Genomic DNA, 26,793 nt, shown 5'->3' on the forward strand with positions numbered 1-26,793 from the left:
GTAGCAGGATGGATTCTGCATTTTCTCCATAACATTTCACATGAAAAAAGTTAAAAGGTAACTTGAGTTTTGAAGAATTTAAAAAAGCAGTTCTCTTTTTTAAGTTCATACAGTTAAGGACTTTTCAAAACGAGAAGTTTCTTATGAAAATGCAAGCCTTTAGAGATAAAGAAGGCTCCTGAGAATAAGAACCAAACTTGTGAACAGTCCTTAAATCGATGATTTCAGATACCCAGTTCTCTTACCTGCTTGTGATGTCATCCTCAAGTTATTCCATGAAGAGCATGAAAAAACAATGCATGCAGGTCCTTTAATCTTACTTGCCAGGCTTAGGGAGAGGTTTTGGATTCTAAAAGCTAAAAAGTTAGTAAATTAAGTTCTTTCTAAATGTGTAACATGCAAGCGCTACAAATCTAAACCCTTGGAAGTTCCTTTCGCTCCGCTACGTAGAGATAGAGTTACTCAGACAAGAGTTTTTGAGGTATCTGGTGTGCATTATGTTGGTCCTCTCTACCTAAAGTCAGAAGGTAAAGCTTGGATTGTATTATTCACTTGCGCTGTATACCGAGCGGTCTATTTCGAATTAGTCCGGTCACTCACTACAGATGCTTACATTCAAGCCTTAAGACGATTTACTGCGAGAAGAGGCAGAATTTCAGTTCTTTACTGGGATAATGGCTCAAACTTTATAGGAATGAACAGTGCGTTAGAAGCCTTATACTGGGACAAGATGGTTGTGTACTCAACAGCTCAGAAAATCACTTGGAAATTTATTCCACCCAAGCCGCATGGTGAGGTGGGTGGTGGGAGTGGATGGTAAGAATGCTCAAGGATGCGTGGAGTGTTAGGAAAATCCACCGTATATTATTAAGAGCTCAACATGATCCTGTGTGACTGTGAATCAGTAATAAATGCTAGACCGCTGACCTACATACAAGATGATCCATGTGAATTGGTACCAGTGACACCAGGAATGTTTATCCATAGAGGCAGCAACAGTGAGACTCCAGATCTTGACAACATAGACAGATCTTCCTTGATAAAACATATAAAGTACTTACAGAAGTTATGTGAAAATCTTAGACAAAGATTTAGAAATGAGTATCTTGCTCTTTTAGTCCACAAGGGAGTCAGGAGACATGATGTTTTAATGATGGAGATATTGCTCTAATTGGGCATGATCACGTCCGATGCATCAATTGTCCACTTGGAATAATTTTAGAGATTTATCGTGGAACAGATGAAGTTCTGAGAGTTGCGAGAGTAAGAAGCTACAAGGATGAGAGAATATGTCCTTTTCAAAGACTCTATCCATTAGAAGTGTCAGCAAAAACTGATGTTGATGTCTTGAAGGCTTCTAGAAAAGGTGACATATCTGTCAGAACTGTTCCCGACTCTTCCGTTCACAACACTGATATCATTAAAGTGAGACACCCTTCCAAAAGTAGATCAGGAAGAAACATAAGAATTCCTCATCGAATGGATTTGTGAACATTGTTTACAATTTGAATTGCAAAGTTCAGTTTGTAAATTTCACTTTACAAGGTGGGAGTATGTTAAAGATTGTACAATAATTAATATCGTTATTTAAACTTAACTACTACTTCACCTATGATTTTCAACTTATGTTTTTGTTATTACTTTCCTTTTTTGTTGAATGGCAACAATCATTATTGTTTTAAAAAATATGCTTTTGTTTTTACGTAATGTTTAGAATGCAATGTTATCAGCTTATTTTGATATTGTTTATGTTAACAATGGTAATTTAAGGCTGCATTTTAACTGAATAAATATTTGTTTCATTCATCTGGAGAACTTGTAGTTCATTTCAGTAATTTGAAAGGCGTCCGTAACTTTTGATTGCAGTTGTTCTTTACACATCCATACATTTCTGAATCTGATCCCGATAACAGAAGAGTACCTAAAGAGCTAAAGTTTAAATATTCAGGAATAAAAGGGGAATATAAAGCTAAGTGAAAAAATATAAATTACATTTAGCACAGATTGAAAATTGCAGTTAAACTGAGAAACTCATAGATAGATGATTAAGAGTCAGGGTGTTTAAAAAAACTAAGTCTCATTGATTTTAATTTCGTTTTTAGTGACTGTTTTTCTTTAAAAAGTAGTACTTCATTTTCTTTCTAATAGAAAGAATTAATGTTTCATTTGGAATGTGCATAGTTAATAATCAGCTCTAAATTGAATTTCACCATTAAGAATGAAAAGCAGTTTTAAAAATATGCTGTAAGTTATTATTTAAAAAAAAAAAAAAAAAAAAAGCAGCTTGACATCTAATCTATGCATTTCTTTTCTTTAAGCGTTTTTGCTTTAATGTCATAACTTAACACCTTAAACATTACTGAACACATTAATTTTCATAAAATATAATATTTTCAAGTAATTCGTATTTACTGGAAACTTGGAGTTGCATATGGTTTCATCATATTTTTGCTTACAATTTGTGCCCTTTCTTTTATTTTGAAAATTTCAGTGATCTAAATTTTGATGTAAATGGAGTCAAAACCGTGTTTAAATAATCATTAGTAGCTTTTCTCATGGATAGCATAATTTTTTTCTTTGTTTCCTTTTAGTTTTCTAATTTTGAGACTTAATTTTTGACCCCAGATGCAGTATTTTTTTACCCTTTAAATTGTGATTTAACTACAGTGGAATCTCAAGATACGAGTATAATTCCTTCCAAGCATTAACCTTGTAAAGTGAATTTCTCATATCTGGAAATAAACTTCCCCATTGAAAATAATGGAAATCCAGTTATCCGTTCTGCATCCCCAAAAATATCAACATAAAAATCAATTATTCTAATAAATATGACTGGTAAATAATGTAACCGTAGTTTACCGTTATGAAGAGTCCTGACTGGCGATAAGGATGCGGGGAAGACGAAACGGGTTACTGTGGTGATAGAGAGCCCCCCTCTGATTCAGGAAGGCTCTTTTTTCTTGTTACTCCCTTATCTTTCTTTTAGTTGCAAGTTGCTTTATCAAAAACTTATCTAATAGCACTTGTTTCTGTTTCCTTTTCAAAATGCCTCTAAAATTCGACACTACATTGTTATTACACAAGTTCATGGTGCGCCCACACACTGCTTTGTTATGGCGATTTTTTTCAAAGAAAGTTCTCACTTCTTCCCACTTTGCCAGAACTTCTTTAATCATACTGGAAGAGAGGGCTTCATCTCCTATTCCCTCCACCTCTAACGAAAAAGCCTCTTATATGACTTCTTGTTGCTGCTCCTAGTGAAGTTCTCTAAGTTCATCCATTGTAAGTTCTTTACTATGCTCTTCCACTAACTCATCCAGATCAGCACTATTCACATTCAGACCCATACTTTTCCCTAGAGATACAATTTCTTTGACTAGCTGCACTCTGTTGTCCGCAGATTGAGAATTGAAACCTAAGTCAGGAATGCATTATCAAGGACGAGCAAAACCTTGAGTGGCAACTTATTTTTCTGAAGGTATTTCTTCACTGAGGGACCAAAAACTTCATTGACCCACTCGATGAAAAATTGCCATGTTACCCAGGCTTTACTTTTGGCCAGCCACATCACATTCAGTTGGTTTTTCTGTACCTTCCCCCTCTTGAAAACTCGTGGACTTCCTCAGTGGTAGATGAGCAAGGGCTTGATTTTACAATCTCCACTTGCATTGGTGCAAAACAAGAGGACAAGCCCATTTTTCATTAGCTTGTGGCCAGGCAAAGATTTCTTCTCTTCTGAGATGTAGGTCCTCGTAGGCATTTTCTTCCAAAAAGACCTATTTCATCACAATTAAATACTTGCTGAGGAAGAAACCCCTCATTAGTAATATATTGTAGGAACTCTGGCTGAAATTTATCAGCAGCAGCTGTAATAGAGCTCGCAGCTTCTCCATGTCACACAACACTTTGGAAACCAGTTCTCTTTTTTAATTTGCCTTAAATGCCATCTCATCTTCAGTCGATGAACTTGGTGTTTTTAGGAAAAAGTCTAAGTACAGATTCTTAGCTTTAGCGCAAATGATAGCTTCCAACATCGAATTGCCTTTTAACTGCTTCTCATTAATCCACACCAACAACAGCTTCTCAACATCTTCTAGGAGTTTTGGACAATGCTTGGAAGTAACGGTAACTCCTTTGGCCACGTCAAGTTCCTTAATTTCTTCTTTCTTCTTCAGAATAGTGCAGATCGTCGATGTAACATAACATAACATTAGTGGCGCTTCCGTCTTATGAAAAGTAGGAAAAGAACTTAGGCAATGTTGCCCATTGCTTTTCCGCCATTTGATCATTTAAGTCAAAGGTTTTAAATGGTAACTCCCATGAAAGGTAAATAATAAATAAATAGATAAGATCCCAAACTGACACCAAATATATAGTATCAGCAAAATATCCCATCTCTAAATTCAGGGCGTCGATTAAGTCGTTAAAACTTCCCAATTGGATGAAGAGCCGATTCAATCCCTCCGAAAACCACCAAACACAAACTCTCGACTAAAAAAGGGTGAGATGGTGAGTCTAATAAATAAATAAATAAATAAATTAAATAGGGAGGGCAGAGGTACGATCTTAAGCCAAATGGCCATGTGGTGTATAAAGATTTGATATCTATTTCCAAATTAAGTTCCAAAACACAGCTATGAGAGTGAAATCTTCGCACAGTTTCTTTTACCAAAAAAAAAAAAAAAAAAAAAAAAAACGGGCCGTGTCAATGCTTGTTTCTTGTGGTTTCAAATTCACATAACCTAGTGTAGTAGTAGTAGTGTAGTAGTAGTAGTACTAGTGTAGTAGTAGTGTACTAGTAGGTGTTCAGTATACATCAGAAACCCTATTATGCCAGAGAGCCCTTTGTATAGAAGGGCTTGATCAAAGCTAATGTAGGGAAACCCAAGGAATTTGTTTCTAGGGGCAGAAACACTGGACATCATCTCAGGAAGTGAAAAAGGTGTTTCCTCTCCTTCTCCACAAGCTGGGCAGAGCAGAGATTCGACAAGACCACATTTGTGGAGATGCTTGGCCAGATAAGCATATCCGGTAACAATTTGAATTACCTGGCATAAGTTAGTTCTATTGAGGTATATGAGGTTACCTGATAAGTTAAGTGTACTGAGCACCAATTTAGAATGAGTCTGGTAGTTTAGACCATATATCATCATGTTTGTTCTTTATCCAGCTTCTTACTTCTTTTTTAACAGTTTAATATGAAACTGGGTAAAATGGTTCTGGGCCAGACATGGGTAGTTGCAAAGCATCTTCAGCTACTTTATCAGCTAGTTCATTTCCAACAAAATCATAATGACCTGGGACCCAGACTAAACTAATGGTGTTATGGGCCTGAGCCAGAGAATTTAGATCTTGAGTACAGTTCAAAACACAGTTTTGTAACTTGACATGATTACCGACTTTTATTTAACTGACTTTTTGGGAAAGGACCCAATAAATTGATGCCAATTATTTCATTTGGAAATTCTGATTTAATGCTATTTAGAAACCCGGCCAGGCAGAAAGTAACATAATTAACTGCTTGACATGTTGGGCAGGACTGGACATACTCCCTTGTTAACTTTTGCAGCTCAGGAAAATAAACTGCTTGGCATACGCGTTGGATGGTTTTTCGAATACCACCATGAGAACCTAAAGGCGAGTCATGCAACTCCTGTAGTATATTTAATCTAAGACTAGCTGGGATAACAGGTCGAAATTCGTTGTTGGAATTCGTAGTTTTTGTATAAAATAATAGACCATCTATTAGTTTGTAATGAGCCGCGCTATTTCTTATCGCCACAATATCTTGGTGGCTAAAATTTTCAGGATCTTTTAAATAATCATAAATATTTTTAAATTCCAGATCCTTACCCAGTTCGGTTATTACAGTTTCTCGGGAATGTATCGTACATGCTATGAGCATTGCCACTTTTACAGTATTACCTTCTTCATCTATTTTTATTCTGGATAGGGCATCTGCTACGATATTTTCCTTTCCGGGGGTGTGTTTGATTACCAGATTATACTCCTGTAACTTAAGTGCCCATCTGATTAACCTTGGGGATAAGTTTTTCCCCAAGTACAATCTAGTTACCGCCGCATGATCAGAATACACTGTTACTGGCCCACTTCCAAAATAGACTCGGAACTTTTGCACTGCTAACAGAACTGCAAGTGCCTCTCTCTCAGTCGCGGAATAATTTCTTTCAGTTTCATTTAACGTTCTACTAAAAAATGCCACGGGCTGCTCATTTTGCGAAAGTACTGCTCCTACCGCATAATCCGAAGCATCTGCTGAAATTTCTAAATTCTCCTCGTTCTCAGGAAATTTCAAAACGGGCTTTCGTTAACGCTTGCTTTAATTTTTCAAACGCACTATTGGCTTCGGCCGTCCACGAGAATCTTGCCTTTTTCCTTTTTAATTTTAACAATGGTTCAGCAATAGCTGCAAAGTCTTTTATAAAGGACCTATAATATGAACAAAGTCCTAGAAAAGAAGACAACTTCTTCGCCGTATTTGGCGGCGGATACTTTTGAATAGCGATTATTTTTGATTCGTCCGTCTCGATTCCTTTCTGAGATATTTTGTAACCTAAGTATTTTAATTCAGGGGCTGCAAATTTGCACTTTTCGACATTAACTTTTAGACCGCCCTCATTTAATAATGAAAACACCTCTCTTAAATCTTTTATATGTTGATCCAAATTATCACTAGTAATAATGATATCGTCTAAATAGATAAATGTGGTCTTTCCTAGAACAGGCCTTAGCACAATGTCCATACATTGCTGAAATGTCGTCGGTGCCCCTGAAAGGCCAAACGGCATACGCAAGAATGCATAAGTGCCAGATTTGGTTATAAAAGCAGTCTTAGGCACATCTTCTGGTTTTACACCTATTTGAAAATAACCAGTCGTTAGGTCTAACGTAGTCATGTATTTCATAGAAGTAATGTTCCTTAAAATTTCTTCAATAATAGGTAACGGATATACCAGATATTTGGTAATGGAGTTTAATCTACGATAGTCAATTGCAAAACGGCACCGTTTCAGATGTGTTACCGGATAATCGTTATTTTTCTTACATAACACAACCGGGCTAGCATAACTACTTGAGATGGGCGTTATGATCTTTTTACGTAACATATCTCAAATGTGCCACTCTATAATTTTTTCTTTATTTTATCGTACCAATAGGGCTTGTGGTGAACTGGCAGTGAATCTCCTGTGTCGATATCATGTGTCGTTACTTGAGTAAATCCGGTAATATCACTAAATAATGAAGCAAATTGACTTACCACTTGGCGATTTTTTTGCTGCTCTCTCGTAAGCAGGTGGTTGAGACTTAACGTGGGTGGTTCCCTTCTTTCTGTATAACTGTATTTAACTTGAAGGAAGATTGGTTTTCTTGGCCTTCGGATTTCCGCACCCTCCCGTCAGCAGAAATCTGTTTTAGTTTAAATCTTCTTTCTTCCTTTCCATGCCTTCCTTCTTTTTCCGCTGGCCTTCAGACTTTTTTTCTGGCTTACTATTGAACTGTCGATGTTCGCCGGTTGTTTTTGGATACTCATTTTTCCTTGACCACTGATTCGACTTGCTTCCGTAGCCGTGTTTTTGCCTTTGCTGTGGTCTTGGCGCACCAAATTGGCTTTGTTGCTCATACTGGCGTCTTCTTTCAATGTCCACCATTCTTCTACTTTCAAACTGGATTGCTAGCTCAAATAACTTTTCCAGTGTAGTCAGGTTCCTTAATTCAATAAAGTCTTGTACTTGGGGAAGTAACCTAGGCAAAATTACTTGGATTATCTCAGGATCCGGCCAGCTTCCATACAAGAGTTTATATACGTGTATTTTTCTTAAAATAAAGTTTGAGAGATTTTCAATTCGTTTCTGGTATATGCTGAAGAGTTCCGCTTCCAATTTTGCACGATTTTATATGACAGGGAAGGCTTTTATTAAGGCAGTCTTGAATCGTAAGTATATGTGGGACTTCCCGGTTGACTCGAAAGGTTTCTTCCTATACATTTGAACCAATTAAGCGCTTGGCCCCTCAAAGCGCTGGTAGCTAAGGTGACTTTCTGGAACTCATGGACTGGATATAGCATGAAGTGGTCATCCAATTTTTCCAAAAAACTGGTTACCGGTGAGTTTCCATCAAAGGTTGCTGCTGGTTTCATCGATGCGTGCATGGTCTGGACGATGTAACCAAATCCTTTCAGGGCGGCAGCTGGCTTTTCTGGATTCTGAGCTGCTGCTGCAGGCACCTCAGGTTCTTCTTGAAACTCGACCATGGTTATTCTTCTTCAGGCACCACTATCAGGACTTGTATTCCTCTTGATTTGCTTTGGGAACATGAATGTCCTGAATAAGAACAGGAAGCTTACTCAAGCTATGTTCAGGAAGGTGTGAAATAGACAATACAAGGAGGAAGGGTATACGAAACCCTTTATTTTCTATCTTTACAGCTATTCCCGAACTTTAGGATACAGAGACCAACCACTTGTGGCCTGAACGTAAGAATATAAAAACTACTAACTAAAACTCTAACTAAAAACTAACTTTGAATTAGTATACGAGTGCCTCTCACTAAGATTGGCCTTTATTTAAAGAAAGGTACGTGTGTAGTACGCCGAGCTGCTAAAACTACGATACGTCTGCAATTATCAAGAGGGCTAAACCTCTGGCCTTGACAGCAACCAGCAACAGAGTGAAAACTCGTAAAACTACAGTGGTAAGCGGCTTGCTTCCTATAACTCCTTCCTCTACCTTGCTTCGCAAAAAGCCACAACTTAAGTACTTGGCGTTAGCAAGACAATTTGCATAAATAAGTTAAAGCGTTTAATTCTGGCCGGAAGTAGAAAATAAGAAGTGATAGTAAAGATTTAAAATAAAATAAATGTTAGTAAAACTTAGGATCCTTACAAGGTTGGTATTCATTATAAGTTCCATGAGTTTTTCTCCTGTGGGATTATTATCAGAATTGCCCCATGATAGGTGGTGAGCATTAACATCACCAGCAATAACCATAGGAATATTATTTATTTCACAGAAACTCACAAGATCTATAAATTGTTGCAGAATGTTGAAGTCATAAGCCATGTAAACCGAGCAAAAACAAATGTTTCCTCTCAGTGAACTGTTTATGTCCTTGGTTAAAATAGCAGTCAAGTCCTCTGATGTAAATTGAGATAATTTCATAGCCTTTATGTTTTTAGAAATGTAAATGCTAGTTCTAGGTCTTTTATTAGGTCCTTCTGATTAACATAAGTGTGCGTTCATGGGCCTACCAAGGATTTTACCCTTGTAGACCCAAGGTTCTTGAATTAAGGCAACAAAAGTGCCTTGCTTACCTAATTGAGCAACTAAATTGTATGAAGCTGCCCTGCTATGTTGCAGGTTTGGCTGACTAACCTTAACCATTAAAACAGGTTAAATGAGAGATAAGAACTTACTCTGAAGGATTTTAGGAGAGAGTTAAAAGCCACATCTTGAACCCACAACTTCAAAGGAAGTCATGACAGGGGAAACCTATTCAGAAGTCTTCCCCAGAGCCTCCAGGGAAAATTCTGGTTCCGACTCCTTTTCGGTCTCCCCTTCTTCTATCAACTGTTTCCTCGGAGGATCCTTGGGTGGAAGAATTGATTTCTCATGTTGTCTTGGTTCCATCAGCTGTACAGAGCGATGGGCATACAAAAAAGTTTGAAATTCTGGGCCTCCAAGTAATCCATGAGCTTAGGTTCCACTCCCAGCACCAGAGTGTTACCTCCTTCTCCAGGGATGACTGCCTTGATGGCGATCTTCTTAACATCCAAGCTCTTGTTACAGGCGTCAAGGAGCTTGATGTTATCTTTTAGTGACCTGTTACCAGGAAATCGAGCAAAAAACCTCTTCATGGAGGGTCTTTCCCCGAGAGCCATGTTGTGATAACCGGGATGATTTTCTTCAGGACCAGGTAGGTCATTGATTAAAGTTTTTAGGATGCCCACAGTCTCCTGCTCCTCACATGCAATGTTGAGGCCATTCGGCTGCAGGACTGTCTTGTGGACCCTACAGGTGGTGATAGAACCGTCGATAATTCGGTCATCAATCATAGAAGTGATCAAGTCCGAATCCGCCGATATTATGTTTCTGGAGTCATCCTTGCACATGACCCGCAGAGTGCTTGCCTTTCTCACAGCATGACTATAAAGCTGTCATTTCTGAGGGCCATTTCCGGAGTGTCACCAGCAAATACGTTAAGAGAGAATGCATTGCTGGTGACATTGCTCTTCATTGCTTGGATGGCTCTCCCTCACCAGTTTGGAGGTCACTCTACAGGTCGCAGCTTGATCTGTTTTCTCCCTCGCTCCCTTCTCCCCGGTGATCGAGATCCCTTCCATGGCCCTCTCCAGCCATTTCCGCTCCTTATGGTGTTGTCTCTTTTCTCTTCTTTTATTTACAACCTCCGTCATTGGAGACTGGTCATCTGCTTGCGCATCTGGCACAGCACTTTTGACAGAGGAGTCAGTATCTATCCCCACTAGGTTCAAGGTGTCCATGTCCAAAGGCACATTCACCCCTTCACCAGTGATTCTGTTTTCTGTAGTCCTAAAGACATTGAACAGCTGTAAGTCTTCACCAATTCCGTCACTCTTACACTATGCTTATGTTTATCTATGATTTCTTTCTTGATTTCAACATCCATGGCTTCCTTCTTTTTCTTTGCAGCACAGGCAGTCTTCTTGGGAGGTATCGTGAAATAATTATTTTGACGTTAAATGTAAAAAACAATGAACTCACAAGCACACAAACACATAGATCAAAGAACACTGAATCATCTGATGAGGGGATTTTCCGAGTCAAGTCGGATCGGGAAATGGTGCCACACATACCAACAGCCTGGCTCATTGCTCGTTATTTAAGTCAGTGCTCGTACTTAGAGACAAATATTTCGCTCATACTCTTCTCGTATAGAATTTTTCGTATATTAGAGGTGCTCGTATCTCAAAATTCCAATATATATTATTTAAAAACTTAAAAAGTACCTTTTCCCCATTGTTTGAATTCTCAGAAGCTTCTCATTAGTAAAATAGTATAAATAAAGGCATTAATATATTAGTGTATGCATTGTATTTTAGTGCAGTATACAGTATGTGTAATCAAACTTATTTAATTTGAATTGTTTAGTTTCATTAAAAAAGTTATTATTTTGCTAATATCATAATTGTTCCTTTGCTAATATTCAATATTCTTAACATTTTTATTGAGGTTTAATCTTTTTCTGCATGCAGGGGAAAGGAATAGTGAAAAAATATAATTGTTCCATTAAAAAAGAATGTTATTTTTTATTTATTTAGTTAGTTAATATTAGTTTGTATTTGAACAGTTTTCTAATACTTCTTCAGGTTTTGCATTGGTTTGATGTACTCTTCTGTTATATGCTTCCTTTTTCTTTTCTTCAGAAGATGATTTTTGGTCTTCTTACATTTTTAGGAATTTGTATATTGATTATTTGTCCAAAAATACCAATTTTATGTTTAATATGCTAGCTTTATATATATTCATTGCTCAAATTGAAGTAATTAATTGTAACTATAGGACAGATTTCTTATCCAGTCTTGGTCATATATGATCTGTAAATGCCAGTTTTAGTTATAAACATTCACAAGTGATATAATCTTTTATGCATAATGTGTTTATAAAATACAAATATATAGCTTTTTTATTTTGATTATTTTTTGACTGCAAAAGCTCTCTTATTTTTAATATGTAAATTTTGTGGGATATGTAGTATTAGAAATGATGTATATGCTGTCATTGATTTAGATGCTTATATGTTTTTATACGTTAATATCAGTTCATTTTTTGTTTATTACTGATAATGTGCTTTTCTGTTATATATTTCAATGAATTTCTTTTGTTTCTGATAGGTTTTCCACTTGTAAATCTTTCATTTCAATGCTGAATGAAATAAATGACATGGCTGGGCAACATGAATTAATTTCCGAGAATCTCAACCTCAACATTGTGAAAGAAATTAATTCATTTGTGAAAGAGCTTAGAGATGAAAGAAAAACAGTGAGTTTTTATTATTTAATCTTATTTATTAATAATTGTAAGTCTTATTAATTTTTCCTACAGATATTGTGAAACATGTATAAATTTACTAATTTTTTTAATTTTTAGCATCTACAAGAAGGAGCAAAATTGCAAGCAAATATTCATGCTTCTTTAAATCAATTAGAAAAGGTATGTACTTCTCTTTTATGTATTTATATTTGCCTTTCCAAAAAATTTCATTTTCTAGCTTTTTTAAATGTATATCGTTTTTATGTTAGGAGTTGAGCAACTGCAAAATTTTTTGGATCTGATTGTAAATACAAAATTGGAAAAATTTGTTCTCTTAAAAAATAAATAAATAGTAAATAAGTAAAAATACATCAAATGGCCAGAATTTTTATCGGAATCATTCACCAAATCAATCATCGACTGTGTAAATTTAATTACTCAAAAATATATACAAGCAGTTCTTTAATCATACATTCATTATATTGTATTTTTTCATTTAATATTAACTCAGTGCTTTTTTATTTTTAGTGTTGTTTTTGCAATGCCAGTTTTACATTTTTTAAGATGATATTTAAGCTCAATATAGTATGAAATAATAATCAGATGAAAAATATTTTTACTAACTGAATTATGTTCATCAGATGTAATCCAGTTAATCAAAGTAATTCTTTTCTGCCATTGCTGTGTCAGTTAATTTCAGTTAATATAGTTTTAGATTAATTAGGCTTTTTTATAGCTAAAAGAAAATGCTGAAGAATAAATATTGCATCTCTACATATAATAAAATAAAGAGTCTGTCTGTGTGTGTGTGTCTTTCGTTCGCGTTGCGCATAAGCTAATAGACCCACAGCTACGAAATTTGGCATATAGGTACATCTAGACAAGAGCCAGTGCACCTCGAAGCAATTTTTTTGAAATTCGAATTAGAATTCTTTTTATTTTATGTTTTGTGACGAAATCGCGTCATTTTGAGACATAATGGGCTATAGGAAAGTGAGATTTTACTCTACACACTCCATTTTCACATCGTCATGAAACGTAAGCACTTAGCTATTTTACGAACTTAAAATAAATTTTGTCTTTCAATAAATCGATTAAATATGAATTTAATTAACAAAGGGAGCTTAACACCTTTTTAACAGGATTTTTTTCTAAAAACGTTTATTTTTAAAAATGTACAGTTTATTTTTCTTTGATTTTTGGACACGTTAAACTTTTATCCTTGCGACTGCTTTTACAAAAGAATTTTGGAAAAATGATAATATTTTGTATTTTTGAAAAATTTTTTAAATGAAGTTTCCAAATACACTTCTCACATCTCACATCTTTAACCTTTTAACTGTCATGCCCGAGATTATCTCGGGCACAGCACTGGTGTTCGAAAATGTCACGCCCGAATATTTCTAGGGGTAATTTTTTTTTTGAGTGCATCGTATTGTCATACCCGAATATATATCGGGAGATGTTTATTTCAGCTACATTTGGTTTTTCCAATAAAAAAATTTGACAATTTGTGTACCCAAATCATCAAAATAACTTGACAGTTAAAGGGTTAAAAATGTGATTTTGGCAACAATTTTCCCGTCTTATTGTTGTTGATAGATTTTTGATGAAATCGCATCATTTTGAATAGTTTCATTCTTTTAGAAATATTGGTTTGGCAACAATTTTTCATCGTATTTCTTATGTAACTCTTTTTAAGAGACTGACATATTTCATTGTCATTTACATATATAATTCATATTTATTTTTATTTATTTATTTATTTATTTATTTGTTAAAATTGTTGTGCAGAGTAAAATTCTGTGCGGAATTTTATGTTTTTTGAGTTGCTTTCACGTTATTTTTTGCTTATTTCACTGTTTGTAAGATATTTAAAAGTTTTGCATGATTTTTTTTCTTCAACGGAAAGTTGGTTAATTTTTTTATTAGGATAATTAATATTTGTATTAAGGGATATAGCTTATTTCATTGTAATTTTTTAATTTTTTGTAAAAGTATAAGATAAAATATCATTAATTATACTTTGCTTTTCAGAATTTTTTGTTTTTTACATTCTTTTATGTTATTTATTGCTCATTTCACTGTTTTTAAGATGTTGAAAGGTTTTGAGTGATTTTTTTAGGAAACAAAGTTCTTAACCTCCTTTATACCATTTTAGTTCTTACGATTTTACAAAGGGAAGTTGGTTAATTTATTTATTAGGATAATCAATATTTCTATTAAGGGATATTGCTTATTTCATTGTAATTTTGTTATACGTAATAACTTTTTTTATGAAGTCGTTCTGCAGACTAAAATTCTATGCAGTTTTTAAATTTAACGTTTGGTGTTCCCTTCAGCCATTTTTCCGGTACATTTAAAAGCCAGACGAAGGCTGGCAGCGAAGCTGCTAGTATACTAATAATTAGTAGCAAGAATTGGCATAACATGCATAAATTTGTGGAAGTGTTTTTCGGAACATCACAGAGAACTTCCTTCTTCAGCTGCAGAAGTAATCACTAAATGTTGTTATGTTGATTCTTGTTGCTAATTATTAGCATCTTTAGCATAGGCATCCTTTTATTTGGGATTTGAGTGACTGATAATTTGATTGCATGTTATTTGGGCTGCATGTATAACTGCAACACTGAACTCAAACACATTCATTATACGTACGTCTAAATGAAACATAATATCATAGCAGCACTACTAACAATATCAACAACAAATTAATAATCATAGTTTAAGTACATAAAAAAATTATTTAGATAGCTTTCAAAGGTAAGTGTAAATTATTGCCTTTGTTATGCAAAGTTCTTGGAACCACAAGTTTCTTTAGTTGAGAGTTTTAAAGCAGCCTGTTGTACTTGCTGTGTTTGGTATATTTTTTAGAGGGAATTAATAACATACCTAGAGTTTTCCTCTTGTATTTTGCATCCTCTGATTCATCATAGTTGAAGACCATGTCAGAGAAGCCACAGAATCATTGATCCATTAGTTAGCTGAAATCAATAGACTTTGATGACAGACACACTAAAGTCAGCGCATATCACTAAATTCCTGTGATATTAATTGTGAAATTTTGAATTTTTTAATGTCACGTGGAGACATTATTGAACAAGTTATTGCTCCTGAGCATATCATCTTAATAGCTAAACTTGTCTCAGGTCGTGTTTAGATTCCTCCTTGTGAGAGGACTTTAGACACAAATTCCTTATCTTTTTGTCATTTCCCGTAGAGTAAATCTTGAAGATCAAATTAAAAGTTTTAGTCCATGGAATGATCTGCTCCAGTTAATAGAATGAATAGAGACATTATAGCATTTAAAATTTTGTCACTAATACCAGTCATATAATTCCATACATTTTAAAAGAGAAAAGAAAGCTTTCTAGACTTTATTTTTATAAATACTTTCATTACTACCTCATAAAGAATGGATGATAATGCATTTAAACTTGAATGAGAGACTTACGTATGACAAGAAGCTTTGAAACATAACTTTTTCTTGCATACCTGTGTCATTCTATAAATGAATTAACTTTTTTTTTTTATTATTGCATAGAACAATATTGTAACATGCATTGAACTCTGTAATATGTATGTATGTGTTTTATTTCTTAAGATTGTTTTAAGATATAAGAGTGTGTTTCCAGCATATTTTTGTACCTCTTTTTTTAGTTTCTTTTTATTTCTTGTGGGAGATAAAAGAAATTTCTATACTTTTTATAATAGGGTTAGTCTATAAATGTGTATGAGCTGGCAGAAATTTTTATGCAGATAAATATGTCTGAGTAAATTAAAGTATTTCAAATTAGTTTACTTTTTTAATTCCTGATATTATTATTATTATTATTATTATTTGTATATTTTTACAGTCTAAAAGGTGTTATGAAAAAGCTTTCAAAGAGTCAGAAAAAGCAAGTGAAAATTATAAGAAAGCCCTTGATGATCTTCACTTGTCTAGGATGGAATTAGGAAAGGTATTTTTCATAATGTCAGAATTTTTGAAAATTAAAATTCCATGAATAAATGAAAAAAAAATTAGTATTTAAAACTATATGGGAAATATTCCACACTCTTAACAGAAGTAACTTTCTTTTTTATATAGGCAAGAGTAAACAGTGTCACAAAATTAGAGCAATCTGAAGACTGTAAAACAGATTATAAAAACCAGCTACAAAAGACAAATGAAGCTCAGAAGCGACATTATTTTGAATTAATGCCTAAAGTTTTTCAAGTATGAAACAAAAATTTCTTATATCCTTAGGAAAAAAAAAAAAAAAAAAAGAGTGTTGAAGAGTGTATAAAAAGATTTTAAAATAATTTATCTTTAAACTAAAAATATTTTCTTATCCTTTCTTGTATTCCTTATGTGTTGCTTGATCACGTTATGGATAGAAATTCATAATTCAGTTTACTAGATTCATATTTTTATGAACTCCAATTTATGAGTGATATACTTTTATGAATTGTTGCTTTAGTCCTCATAAATCTATGATCTATTTAAAGTCATTCCCATATATATATATATATATGTTTATATATAAATGGAAATGATGTACATATATATGTAAGTGTGTGTGTATTAATTTTGGCAGAAGATGAAACCAGTTAACTAGCAATTATGGTTGAGATGTTGTAGAGCAGGGATGTCAAACTCGCGGCCCACAACAAATATTTTTGCGGCCCGACCAATATATCGGCAAATCATAATATATAATAATAAAATAATATATCGACGAAGAAAAAAATGAAATGTTTACTGCTAAGTAATTAACGATAATTTACTCAGTGTTGTTAGATTACTCACAGCGAGCTGACACACACACATTACTTAAATTACAAATGCGTGTGAGTAGCTTGCGTTTAGCTACCTTCGGCTTTTGGGGGACACGTGCACTCAGAACTTGTACGCATCCCTCGATAGCCGAATGGGGCCGAACTCATGCTCTCAGTTTTCCAATCATAGTTTTGTACGATATATTGGTGCATGCACTTTGCTTTATTATTAATTATTACTTAATTCATATTGTTACAGATTTCATAGTTATTTATTTATTTAGTTTTTTTTATTTAGAATTGTAATTAAATTTGCTTCATGTTGCCTTAGCAACGCAGACGATTTTTGAAAAGACAGCTGCGTTGGAAGGTTAAAAATAGAACAGCACGTACATTTAATACCTAATAAATAAATATCTCGTAATTGCTGTTGCCATCCACAAAAATCCAGATATTTATAGATGTTTCCAGTATATTCGAGAAATTAATTATAAAGCTTATAAAAGCCGAGAACAAACAACTTATCTCAGTAGTAGCTGTAGTTCGAGCGAACTGTTTATTTACTTACTAAGATCACTAAAGATCAAGTGGATAAAACAGTAGAATATTAGTAATTTTCATTTGCATAAGATTTTCTTAATTTGCTCCATATAATAACATATATAAATCTGAGCCAGTTTTATTTAAAAAGTCCTATAGGAAGGCATCTTTCTTAATGTTGATTGCCATTGTAGGATTTTCCATAGGAAATGAACCTAATCTAAGAAAGCACTATGCAAAAATTGGACGAAACTATGTCTCTGCAAATGTCAGCAAGTTCACCAATAAGATGCAGTAATTGCTGAGTTTGTTTTGGGGGTAATGTTGGTGTCTGAAAGCAATATGCAGAAATTGAACAGAACCATGTCTGTGCACATGTCAGGGAGTTCACCAATAAGATGCAATAATTGCCGAGTCTTAAGTCCGTTTATGCTTCACATCGGTGTATGGCCTCCATTTCTCTGAGGAGGAAATTGTGCCAAACATCACTATGGCATTAACAGTTGCCTTTGGAATACTTATCTGGTCAATCTAAAGCAGACCTTTTGGTACAAATTAGTTGGCCATGGTTAGTCATTGTGGGTTGTATTTCTAAAATCATTCTAGACTGATATCTTTAAATAATATATCAGAAGTTAATAATATTTACAGTATTTTTATCTTTAAAAGCTAATTAGCTAATTACCATCTGTATTATTTTAATCTTTAAATGCTCAGAAAGTCATGCAGAACGGAATGTGATACAGTTCTGTTGGATTATTCAAGTTTTGTTGTTTTAAATTATTACCCCTTGAGAAGACGGTCTGGAACATAAAAATATGAATAATCAATAATATGTTATAAAATTTTAATATGACTTGTATTCCACTTTAAATTATAAAAAAATTCAAAAATAGTAAGGGGATCATCTTTAATTTTGATTCATAATTTTAAAATGTAATAGGTTTCATTATACAAATTTTACCATCTTCCACAGATTTCTTCTACTTCTACTAAATTATTAATTTAAGTTTTTGATATGTATATACACACACATAAGCTTCTTTTGCATAACATTTGTCATATTATGATACCTTACTAGTATTTATAATTAATCTCTTTTAAAGGACCTTCAAAATATGGATGAGAAAAGAATTTTATCTATTCAGACTTTTATGAAACAAATGACAGATGTTCAAAGACAAGCACTACCTGTTATTAATAAATGTCTAGATGAAATAAACAGAGCTGCTGATTCTATAGATCCAAAAGCAGTAAGTTGTATTTCTTAACATATTCAAATTTGTTTTATGTCATTTTCTGCATTACTTAAACATCAATAAATTTTTAATTTTAAAGTTTTAAAAAACAAATAGAATAGTCAATAGATAACAGAAATAAAACTGTATAAAATACTAATGTTTTAACCAGTTTTATTTTTCATTATAATTTCCGCTTGCATTGACAGTCTTATCCCATTGATGGTGAGGCACCTGCTACATCCAATCCTTGTGCTTCTGCCCGGAACAATACATTTTAAAAACTTTGTGTGTTAATGCATTATTAATTCATTAATTACTACTTGGATTAACATATTTAATGCTTATTTTCATATTATGCGCATTATATTCATTTCAGTCAAAATTCACAACATTATTTGATTATAGGAAATACGCATAGAAATAAAGGCATACATATTTTAAATTTATTTTCATAGTATTAATTAAAATTATTATAGTAATAATTTTTATTTTTTAAATTGAATTTTAACTTTTTTTGCATAGGATTCTAATATAGTCATAGGAAAATTAAAATCAGGCTATCAGCCTCCTGGTGATATAGCATTTGAAGAATTATTACCTGCTAACGTAAATGAAAATGCCAGTTCTCCTCCTTTATTACAAGGAAAGAGTGACACATTAAAAGGTACAATTTCTACTCAAAAAATGAAGAAAAGAGGTGGATTATTTTCCATTTTTAGTGCCAATAAGGTGAGTCTGAATTCCTTAATAAAGTTCTTATATTTATGCAAGAATTTTATTAAGGAATTATTAAATTTTATCTTATCTGTAAATCTTTTTATTTTATCTTATCTGTAAAACCTACTGTTACAGTTTCATTTTCTTATTTTATGTCAGTACTTTTTTAGGTTTGAATACATTAATATATCTATGCAGGCAATGTGTGAGACCTTTTTTATCTTTGAGCTTATTATTATTACTCTTTAGTTGATGTATTTTAATTGAAGACATTCATTAGAAACAGTATAATAATTATTTTCTTCTTTCTTTTCTTTACTCTTCTATGCCTATGCTGGAAATATTGCCTTTCTTTTTTCTATTGAGTAAGTATTTTCCTTCTCTTCTTGACTTTTATTTTCTTCTTTTTAAACTACTTTTAATCAACTTTAATCTTAAAATTTTCTATCAGAGTCCTAGATTCACATGCATGAGGTTTAATGTTTTGGTTATCAAATTCAAAATAATCAAGTATAATTTAATGTAACTCGAACTAGTAATTATACTCAAAATGTTTTCTTGAAATGTTCTAAAAATCTCTAAAATTTATTATTAGCTTTGGTAGAGATTTTGATTCAATATAAAACTAATTTTTAAGATTGATACTGCCATTTGAGTAACATACTATATACCAGAAAAGATAAAAAGGTTAGGTACAAGATGTGTTAGGGATTTAAATGCTAATAACTTCATTATATGAATAATGTTGAGCAGATTTGTTCATAATCTGATGATGTGTAAAGTCATCTTCCTGTAGTTTTTTATCATTCTTCTGATAAATTTATAATCTTCTTGAATTTTCCTTTTTGTTGCTATGTCAAAGTTAAGGCTTAATATTGAACAAAATAAAAATTTCTGTGCTGCTTATTTAAATGACAATAAAACATTGTAGTAAAGTTGAAATGTATGCTTCATTTATAAATAAGAAAAACATCAAAATTTGTCAAATTATTATTAAACTAAGATTTATTTACATAAATTAATAAAAGAAAATAAGAGAAAAAAAGAAAATAATAATAATTGTTACATCATGCATCTTCATTGATCTGTGCACTCATTAAGATGGTGCTTTAGCATTATCTAACTCAGTTACACTCATATTTGCATGACCATTTCCTATGTAATTTGGCCCTCTTACATTGATATCTGCCATCAGATGACAAGAGCAAACAGTGAAATTTAACGTGTAAATTATACTTAAAAATTAAAATACTAATACTATTAAGCAATAAATGAAAATACTAAATTAATACAGATAAATGAAAATAGTGTGGGATCAGGATCTTCTAATAGCAGTGCCTGGAAAAATAGGAAAAAAAAAATAAATAAAATAAACTGATATCTCTGAATAATATATCAGAAGTCAGTAATCATTATCAAAGAAAAGTTTCATAAGTTTAAAGTCCAAATGTGTTGATCAGTTCATATGAGGAAATGTCCATAAAACACTAAAGTTCAGGTAACATATTCTGATGAACTAGTCCAGAGTTTCATAAATTCAATACAAGTGCTTGTTTTTCATAGGTCTGTGGGAAAAACCACATTTTTCAGCATCATAAGTGTCATTTGGCTTGATTTTCAGGGTCTTGTACTGTCTGAGAAACTTGGGTTTCAGTTAAAGACCAGGTCCATGATATCTACATCATGAAATTTGAACTTGTGGTATGGTTATGTTGTAAATTGTAGGTTTTGTGATTTTCTGCCTGCTTTTTCAAAATCTATTATTTAACTTTCTTGTGAAGATCATCATGAGCATTGACGAAATCTAACTGGACATTCTGCATTTAACAGCTTTAACTTTGTCATGATTAACAAATTTCATTTTAATTCCATACATGAGTTTCAGGGGAGTTGTCAGAGTTTTGTCAGATGTTGAATCGATAATTTGTAGAGAACTGAAATTATGACAGAATTTAGTCTCTCAATTTGTCCATTAGCACAAGGCAGTTCAGTAGTAATTTCAATATCCCAAATCTGTAATTTGAATATACTGGTTGAACAATGATTTTGAAAATCTTTAGAAGTAAATGCTGAGCCTTTATGGGAAATTATACTTGAAGGATTTTCAAAGACAAAATTTTAATTTTCCAATGTAGATCTTACTTCAGTGCTATCAATAGCTTTTATTGGATAAAACCATATAAACTTTGCAAATGAGTCAGGAACAAGATATACATATACTTGTAATTTGTATGAGTACTTTTTAGTGGTCCTAAATGATTAATATGGTGTGTATGAAGTGGTATCTTTAGCTTCGATATAGAATGCAACATACCTTCTTTGTTTTCCACATTTATGATTAATATGTAAGGAATAATATATTTGTAAGTTTAGGTACATAAAATATATATCGGATGAGATTTCAGTTTTTTTAGGAACAAAATGTCCACAAAACTTGATTAGTTTACATTGATTCTGGAATAAGTAATTTGTTACATTCTACAGATTTAGAAAGTGTATTGGCTTTAGAAAAATAGTCATCATAAGGTTTAACTTTTAAGACTTCTGTGATAGCTTGAATGTGATCTCCTTGCTCTTGAGCATTTCATATTATCAAAATGAGGCTATTTTGAGTGATGACCATTGCAGGGTATCTACTCAATGCGTCGAGATGTGTCATTCGCAGTCAGAAGCTTCTAACGTCAATGCCCAGTGTACTATTTATGTATTTAAGTCTTTCTTATTCTATTCACTGTCATTTTGAAGGCATTGCAGTCAGTCATAATTTTGAAGTGTTTGCCTAAAAGATAAACTCTTTGTTTAAAGTATCTTTTAGGTTAAAACCTGAAAGATAAACTCTAACTCTCAAATCTTGAATTACAGCTCATTACTAAAGTTCATACCTACTAAATTTCTTATCAGCATCAGTTTTTTTTTTTTTTTTTTTTTTTTTTTTTTAATGTAATGAACAGGATGTAGGTAATTATCAGTCATTGGTCTCTGCATAAGAATATAACTGTAACCATATATACTGGCATTAATTTGTATTTCAGTACTGCTGCACTGATTATAAATGCTGATTAATGGTGTACACATCAGATGTTTATTCTAGAAATAGTGGTAATGTTGAAATTTACTAAATAATTGATAATGTAAATTAATGAATTAGAATATATGTAATAACTTAAACCCTTTTTTTTAATAAAATCTTAAATAATAATTATTTACACATAATTGATGAATATTATAGGTAGTTAACAGAACAATAGATTTTTCTGCGATTACTTATAGAACTGAAGTAGTACTTCCCAATAAGGGCACCCACTGGACCAGACATTTTGTTCCTTAAATAGGTGTGTTCCTTTTTCAGAGGGTATGTGCTAAAAATTTGTAATTTAAATAGACTCTCAGGTTGTATCAAGCTTTATGTAACATAGTCACAGGTATTTATTTGAATTTGAAAATAATTAAAATGAAAATTTTTAATTACTGTAAAAATATAGAAAATGAATAAGGGAGTTTTGTACTTACAAAAATATATTGAAAATAATCCATTAGATGGGAATTGTCAAGAAATAGCAGAATCTTCCTATTTTTTTTAGACATTGTTTTATCAAGAGCAATCAGCCCTTCTAGCATTATGCTTTGCATCCAAGAGCAATCAGCTGTTCTAGCATTATGCTTTGCATTCAAGAGCAATCAGCCATTCTAGCATTATGCTTTGCATCATCCATGATTTTTTATTGTGATGTCAGTGGACTGATAAAGATTTTGAATTGATGTATTTGCTGCATCTTGGTTTTTTGGGTTTTTCCACTTACAAGTGGCTGCTCAAACTCTCTTTCCATGTTACAGTAAAGTGACACAGTAAGACCTTTTGATAAAATAATCCAGTTTCATCTTCATCATAGTTATTTTTAGCCTCATATCCTTCACAAATGTCATTTAATTTTTTTTAATGCAATCTGTTACATATTGCATATCTACTGATTTTTCTTTACCATAAATAGTCTTAACTCTCTCACTGCGTACGTTCTTTTATCAAAATAGGTTCAAAAATTGCATATTTTTTTATTACATATTTCAAATCTACATATATTTTAGAGTTAAAATATACAAAAAATTTTTTGTAAAAGAGTTTTTTTTTTTCGATATAGAATTAGATCATAGAAGATGATTGTCAGAATACTGAAATTGAAGAATTATGATATAAAAGGAAAATTCTGAAAATTAATATTGGTTAAATTATGATTTATTTTATAAAATACAAAGGTAAAACATATATTCTAATGAAAATAATTGCATAATGTAATATTTTGCATATATATGTTGCACCACTGTCCAACATTTTCAACAGAAACTGAATATTCATATTCATCATTATCTGCAGAGGAATCCGAGAAATTCTCATCAGAGTCGCTATAACTATCTTCAATATACTTGAAATCAGAGTCAAAACTACTGTCAGTGTCGGAAATATCATTAGGAATATAAGTTATATCACTCGCGAAATGCTTCCTACCAGACATCTTTGAATTCTGAAAAGCATGCGCAAAATGCTACATTACGTATTCTTGTAGTATATTTGGCAGAAATGTGGACAACTAACACCATCTGTTAGTTCACATCTAAATAAACAATTAAACATCACAGAAAAGGCGAAAGGAAATCTTGAACTAGAGAAGAGCGGGTTGCACAGTTAAATAGATGGCAAAAATTCATCCCCGCGGAAATCGCCGGTTGCACAAATTTTGCTACTTCTGTGTTGCCCATGGAAATCGCGGGATGCACAGCAAGAGGGTTAAAAGTAATTTCTAGTTATATTAGCTTTTGTACATCAGATTGTAATGGCCTGAAGACTCGGAATGAGTATCTCCAAAACTTCACGACTGATAGGTTGTTCATGATCTGTCATATGTTAATATTTCGGCAAAGTGGATAAATGATGGTAAAACCAGGAGTAGATGTCAAGATGTTACACATCCATGCATCATCAAAGAAAATGGGTGTGGGAGACTGTGCCACTTGATACAGCAAAATAGAGCCAGACAGCTGGTAGCCCAATACAGTGCTGGTCCAAGTGCAAGTGTTTCAGAGCACACAGTTCAGTGGACTCTGTTGGATATGGGACTACACAGCAGTTGGATATGGACTACACAGCAGTTGTTGTCCAAGCATCATTATCAACAATTCCTGCAATGGAATCCAGGAACGTCAAGACTAAACCATGGATAAGTGTAATACAATTGCCGGAGGAATCACAATTTCTCATGAATCACATCAATGGTCTTGTCAGGGTATGGCTTCTTCCAGGCAAGCAGTTGCTTGCCCCCCAGTACAGTAGTTCATACAAAGGCTGGTGGTGGTGGTATTATGCTGTGAGTTACATTCTCATGGGTGGCTCTGAGACTCTTAGTTGTGTTAGAAAGGCCATGAAAGCTGCATAAAAGCTATGTGAACCATGTAAGCTATCTGAAGATAACATGCGGATCAGTTGCACCCTTACATGGCATCTGTCTTCCCAACTGAAAATGGTATCTTCCAGCAGGACAATGTCCTATGTCACAAGGCTTGAATTGTAGTGGAATGGTTCAAGGAGCATAAGGATGAATTCTAATTAATGCGCTGGTCACCTAACTCACCGAATCTTATCCCGATGGAGCACATTTGGGATGTCATGGAGCTGTAGGTCAGAGCTCATACACCACCATGTCCAGATATCTTGATTTTGCGTGACCACTGCTTAGACATTTGGTACAACCTGTCTCCAGTCATCTACTAAGAACTTGTGGCATCCATGTCAAGGCAAGTTGCAGCTGTTTTGCAGGCCAAAGGTCGCATAATGTGTTATTGAGTAGGTGGTCATAATGTTTTGGCTCTTCAGTGTATACAGTAAAACCTCTCTAAGGTGATCATTCTTCCAGATGATATGTCCTTCTCTGGAGGCAGTCACCTTATAAAATGTGATGATCATTGATGTTTGGTACTGTTATTTAGGGTGACTGTTGGAGGTTTTATTGTGTGTATATATAATAAGACTTCTAGTATTTGAAATCTAACAAGTCTGCAGAATCCTTAACTAATACTTCATAATGAATTTCTCAGTAGGTTGAATTTTAAGCACTCAAACTTTTTTTTTTTTCTGCCTCCTTCAATTTTGACAATCAGTGTTTAACTTCATATGAATTTTAATCTGATAACATTAAAATAACAATTACATGGTAAAAGAACTTTTTAGGAAACTTAAAAATTTTTTTTTGTTATTCATGATATTATGCTGTACTTAACTGAAATGGCATTTTTGAATATAAATTTGTATTAATATAATAAATATATTGATAAATAACAATGATGAATAATAATATTAAATACTATTTTTTTAATTTTTATTTTTGTATATACTCTGTGCTGTATTAAAATACATAAGCAGAATTAACTCATTTATAATCTGCACATAGTGGATATAAAAGAAAAGTGGGCATTATTCGTATTTCATATGTAAACACAGTTAAATTTTTAAATTTTTGTCAGTAAACATTTATGAAAAATATGCTTTAATTAAAATAATGATTAAAAAAACTAAATCCAGTATAATGGTGTTAATTATATAGAGGAATGCTGTATGCAATTCATTAATTCTAATATGTCTTACCTTCCGCTTCGAAAGAACAAAAAATATTCCGTAAATACTTTTAGTGTCTTTGGTCATTGTCCATTTTGACAATAAGACTGTTATGGAACTATTTAGAATGAACTTTACTTTGTAAACAGAAAGAATAATTGTATGAAATCATATGCAATGTGTTTAACTCTCATAAGGATGGATGTGGGTAACATCTGTGTTTAGTGAGAAAGTAGGAGGTGGTTGTTAAACTTTAAATCCACAACTTGTGAAACTTTTAGTTTATTGAAAGTAAGTATTAAGTAAGGGTCAGAGAAATATTTTTGATTTCAAATGAAAGGTTAGATAAGATATCAAGATTAAATCTGAGAGAAATACACTAATTTTTTCATTTCATTATTGAATTATGAATTTATTCTTTCAATTGCATCATAAGATGTATTTAGATAGATATTGCATTATAAATGTATTGTAAAAAAGTTCATTGCTGTTACATAATAATACATTGGCGACAGTGACATTCCATGCTGTCAATTAAGTTGTTAGTGAAATTGGAAGCAGCGACCAGACATGGAGTAATCCTTGTTCAAGTTCATCTAACGACCTTGGAGGAGAACTTAAAGCAGCAACCTGGCTCCCAAGGCAATCCCAAAGATGCTCTATTGAATTCAGGTCTGGGGATTGAGTTGGCTTTTCCATCCACTCCATACCATGATTCTCAAGATATTCTTCATCAGCCCGAGCTTGGTGCTGTCATGCATTGTCGTCCGTCAGAAAAAAATACAGGATCACTAGCAGTGGCATATGGGCGGACATATTGATCAAAGATCTCATCTCGATATCTCACACCTGTCAAAGTTCCTGCATGGAACTCATGCAGGTGTGACCACCAAGAGAAATCCCA

General features: G+C 33.0%; 1 protein-coding gene across 8 annotated transcripts in view; it reads left to right on the top strand.

Annotated features, from left to right (window-relative positions):
* The window catches only part of LOC118200249 (formin-binding protein 1 homolog), a 167,873-nt gene that overhangs the window by 110,356 nt on the left and 30,724 nt on the right, over positions 1–26,793 (top strand). For all 8 annotated transcript variants that reach the window (XM_035372190.2, XM_085806677.1, XM_035372196.2 and 5 more), the window contains 6 exons: positions 11,891–12,038; positions 12,147–12,209; positions 15,887–15,991; positions 16,120–16,248; positions 18,437–18,583; positions 19,094–19,300. In XM_035372190.2, the coding sequence (XP_035228081.2) occupies positions 11,891–12,038; positions 12,147–12,209; positions 15,887–15,991; positions 16,120–16,248; positions 18,437–18,583; positions 19,094–19,300 (799 nt within the window). The remainder of the gene's footprint in view (positions 1–11,890; positions 12,039–12,146; positions 12,210–15,886; positions 15,992–16,119; positions 16,249–18,436; positions 18,584–19,093; positions 19,301–26,793) is intronic.

Source organism: Stegodyphus dumicola, chromosome 12, assembly GCF_044657685.1.
Source record: "Stegodyphus dumicola isolate Sdum_Otavi_A_Nest chromosome 12, ASM4465768v1".
Lineage (NCBI taxonomy): Eukaryota > Metazoa > Arthropoda > Arachnida > Araneae > Eresidae > Stegodyphus > Stegodyphus dumicola.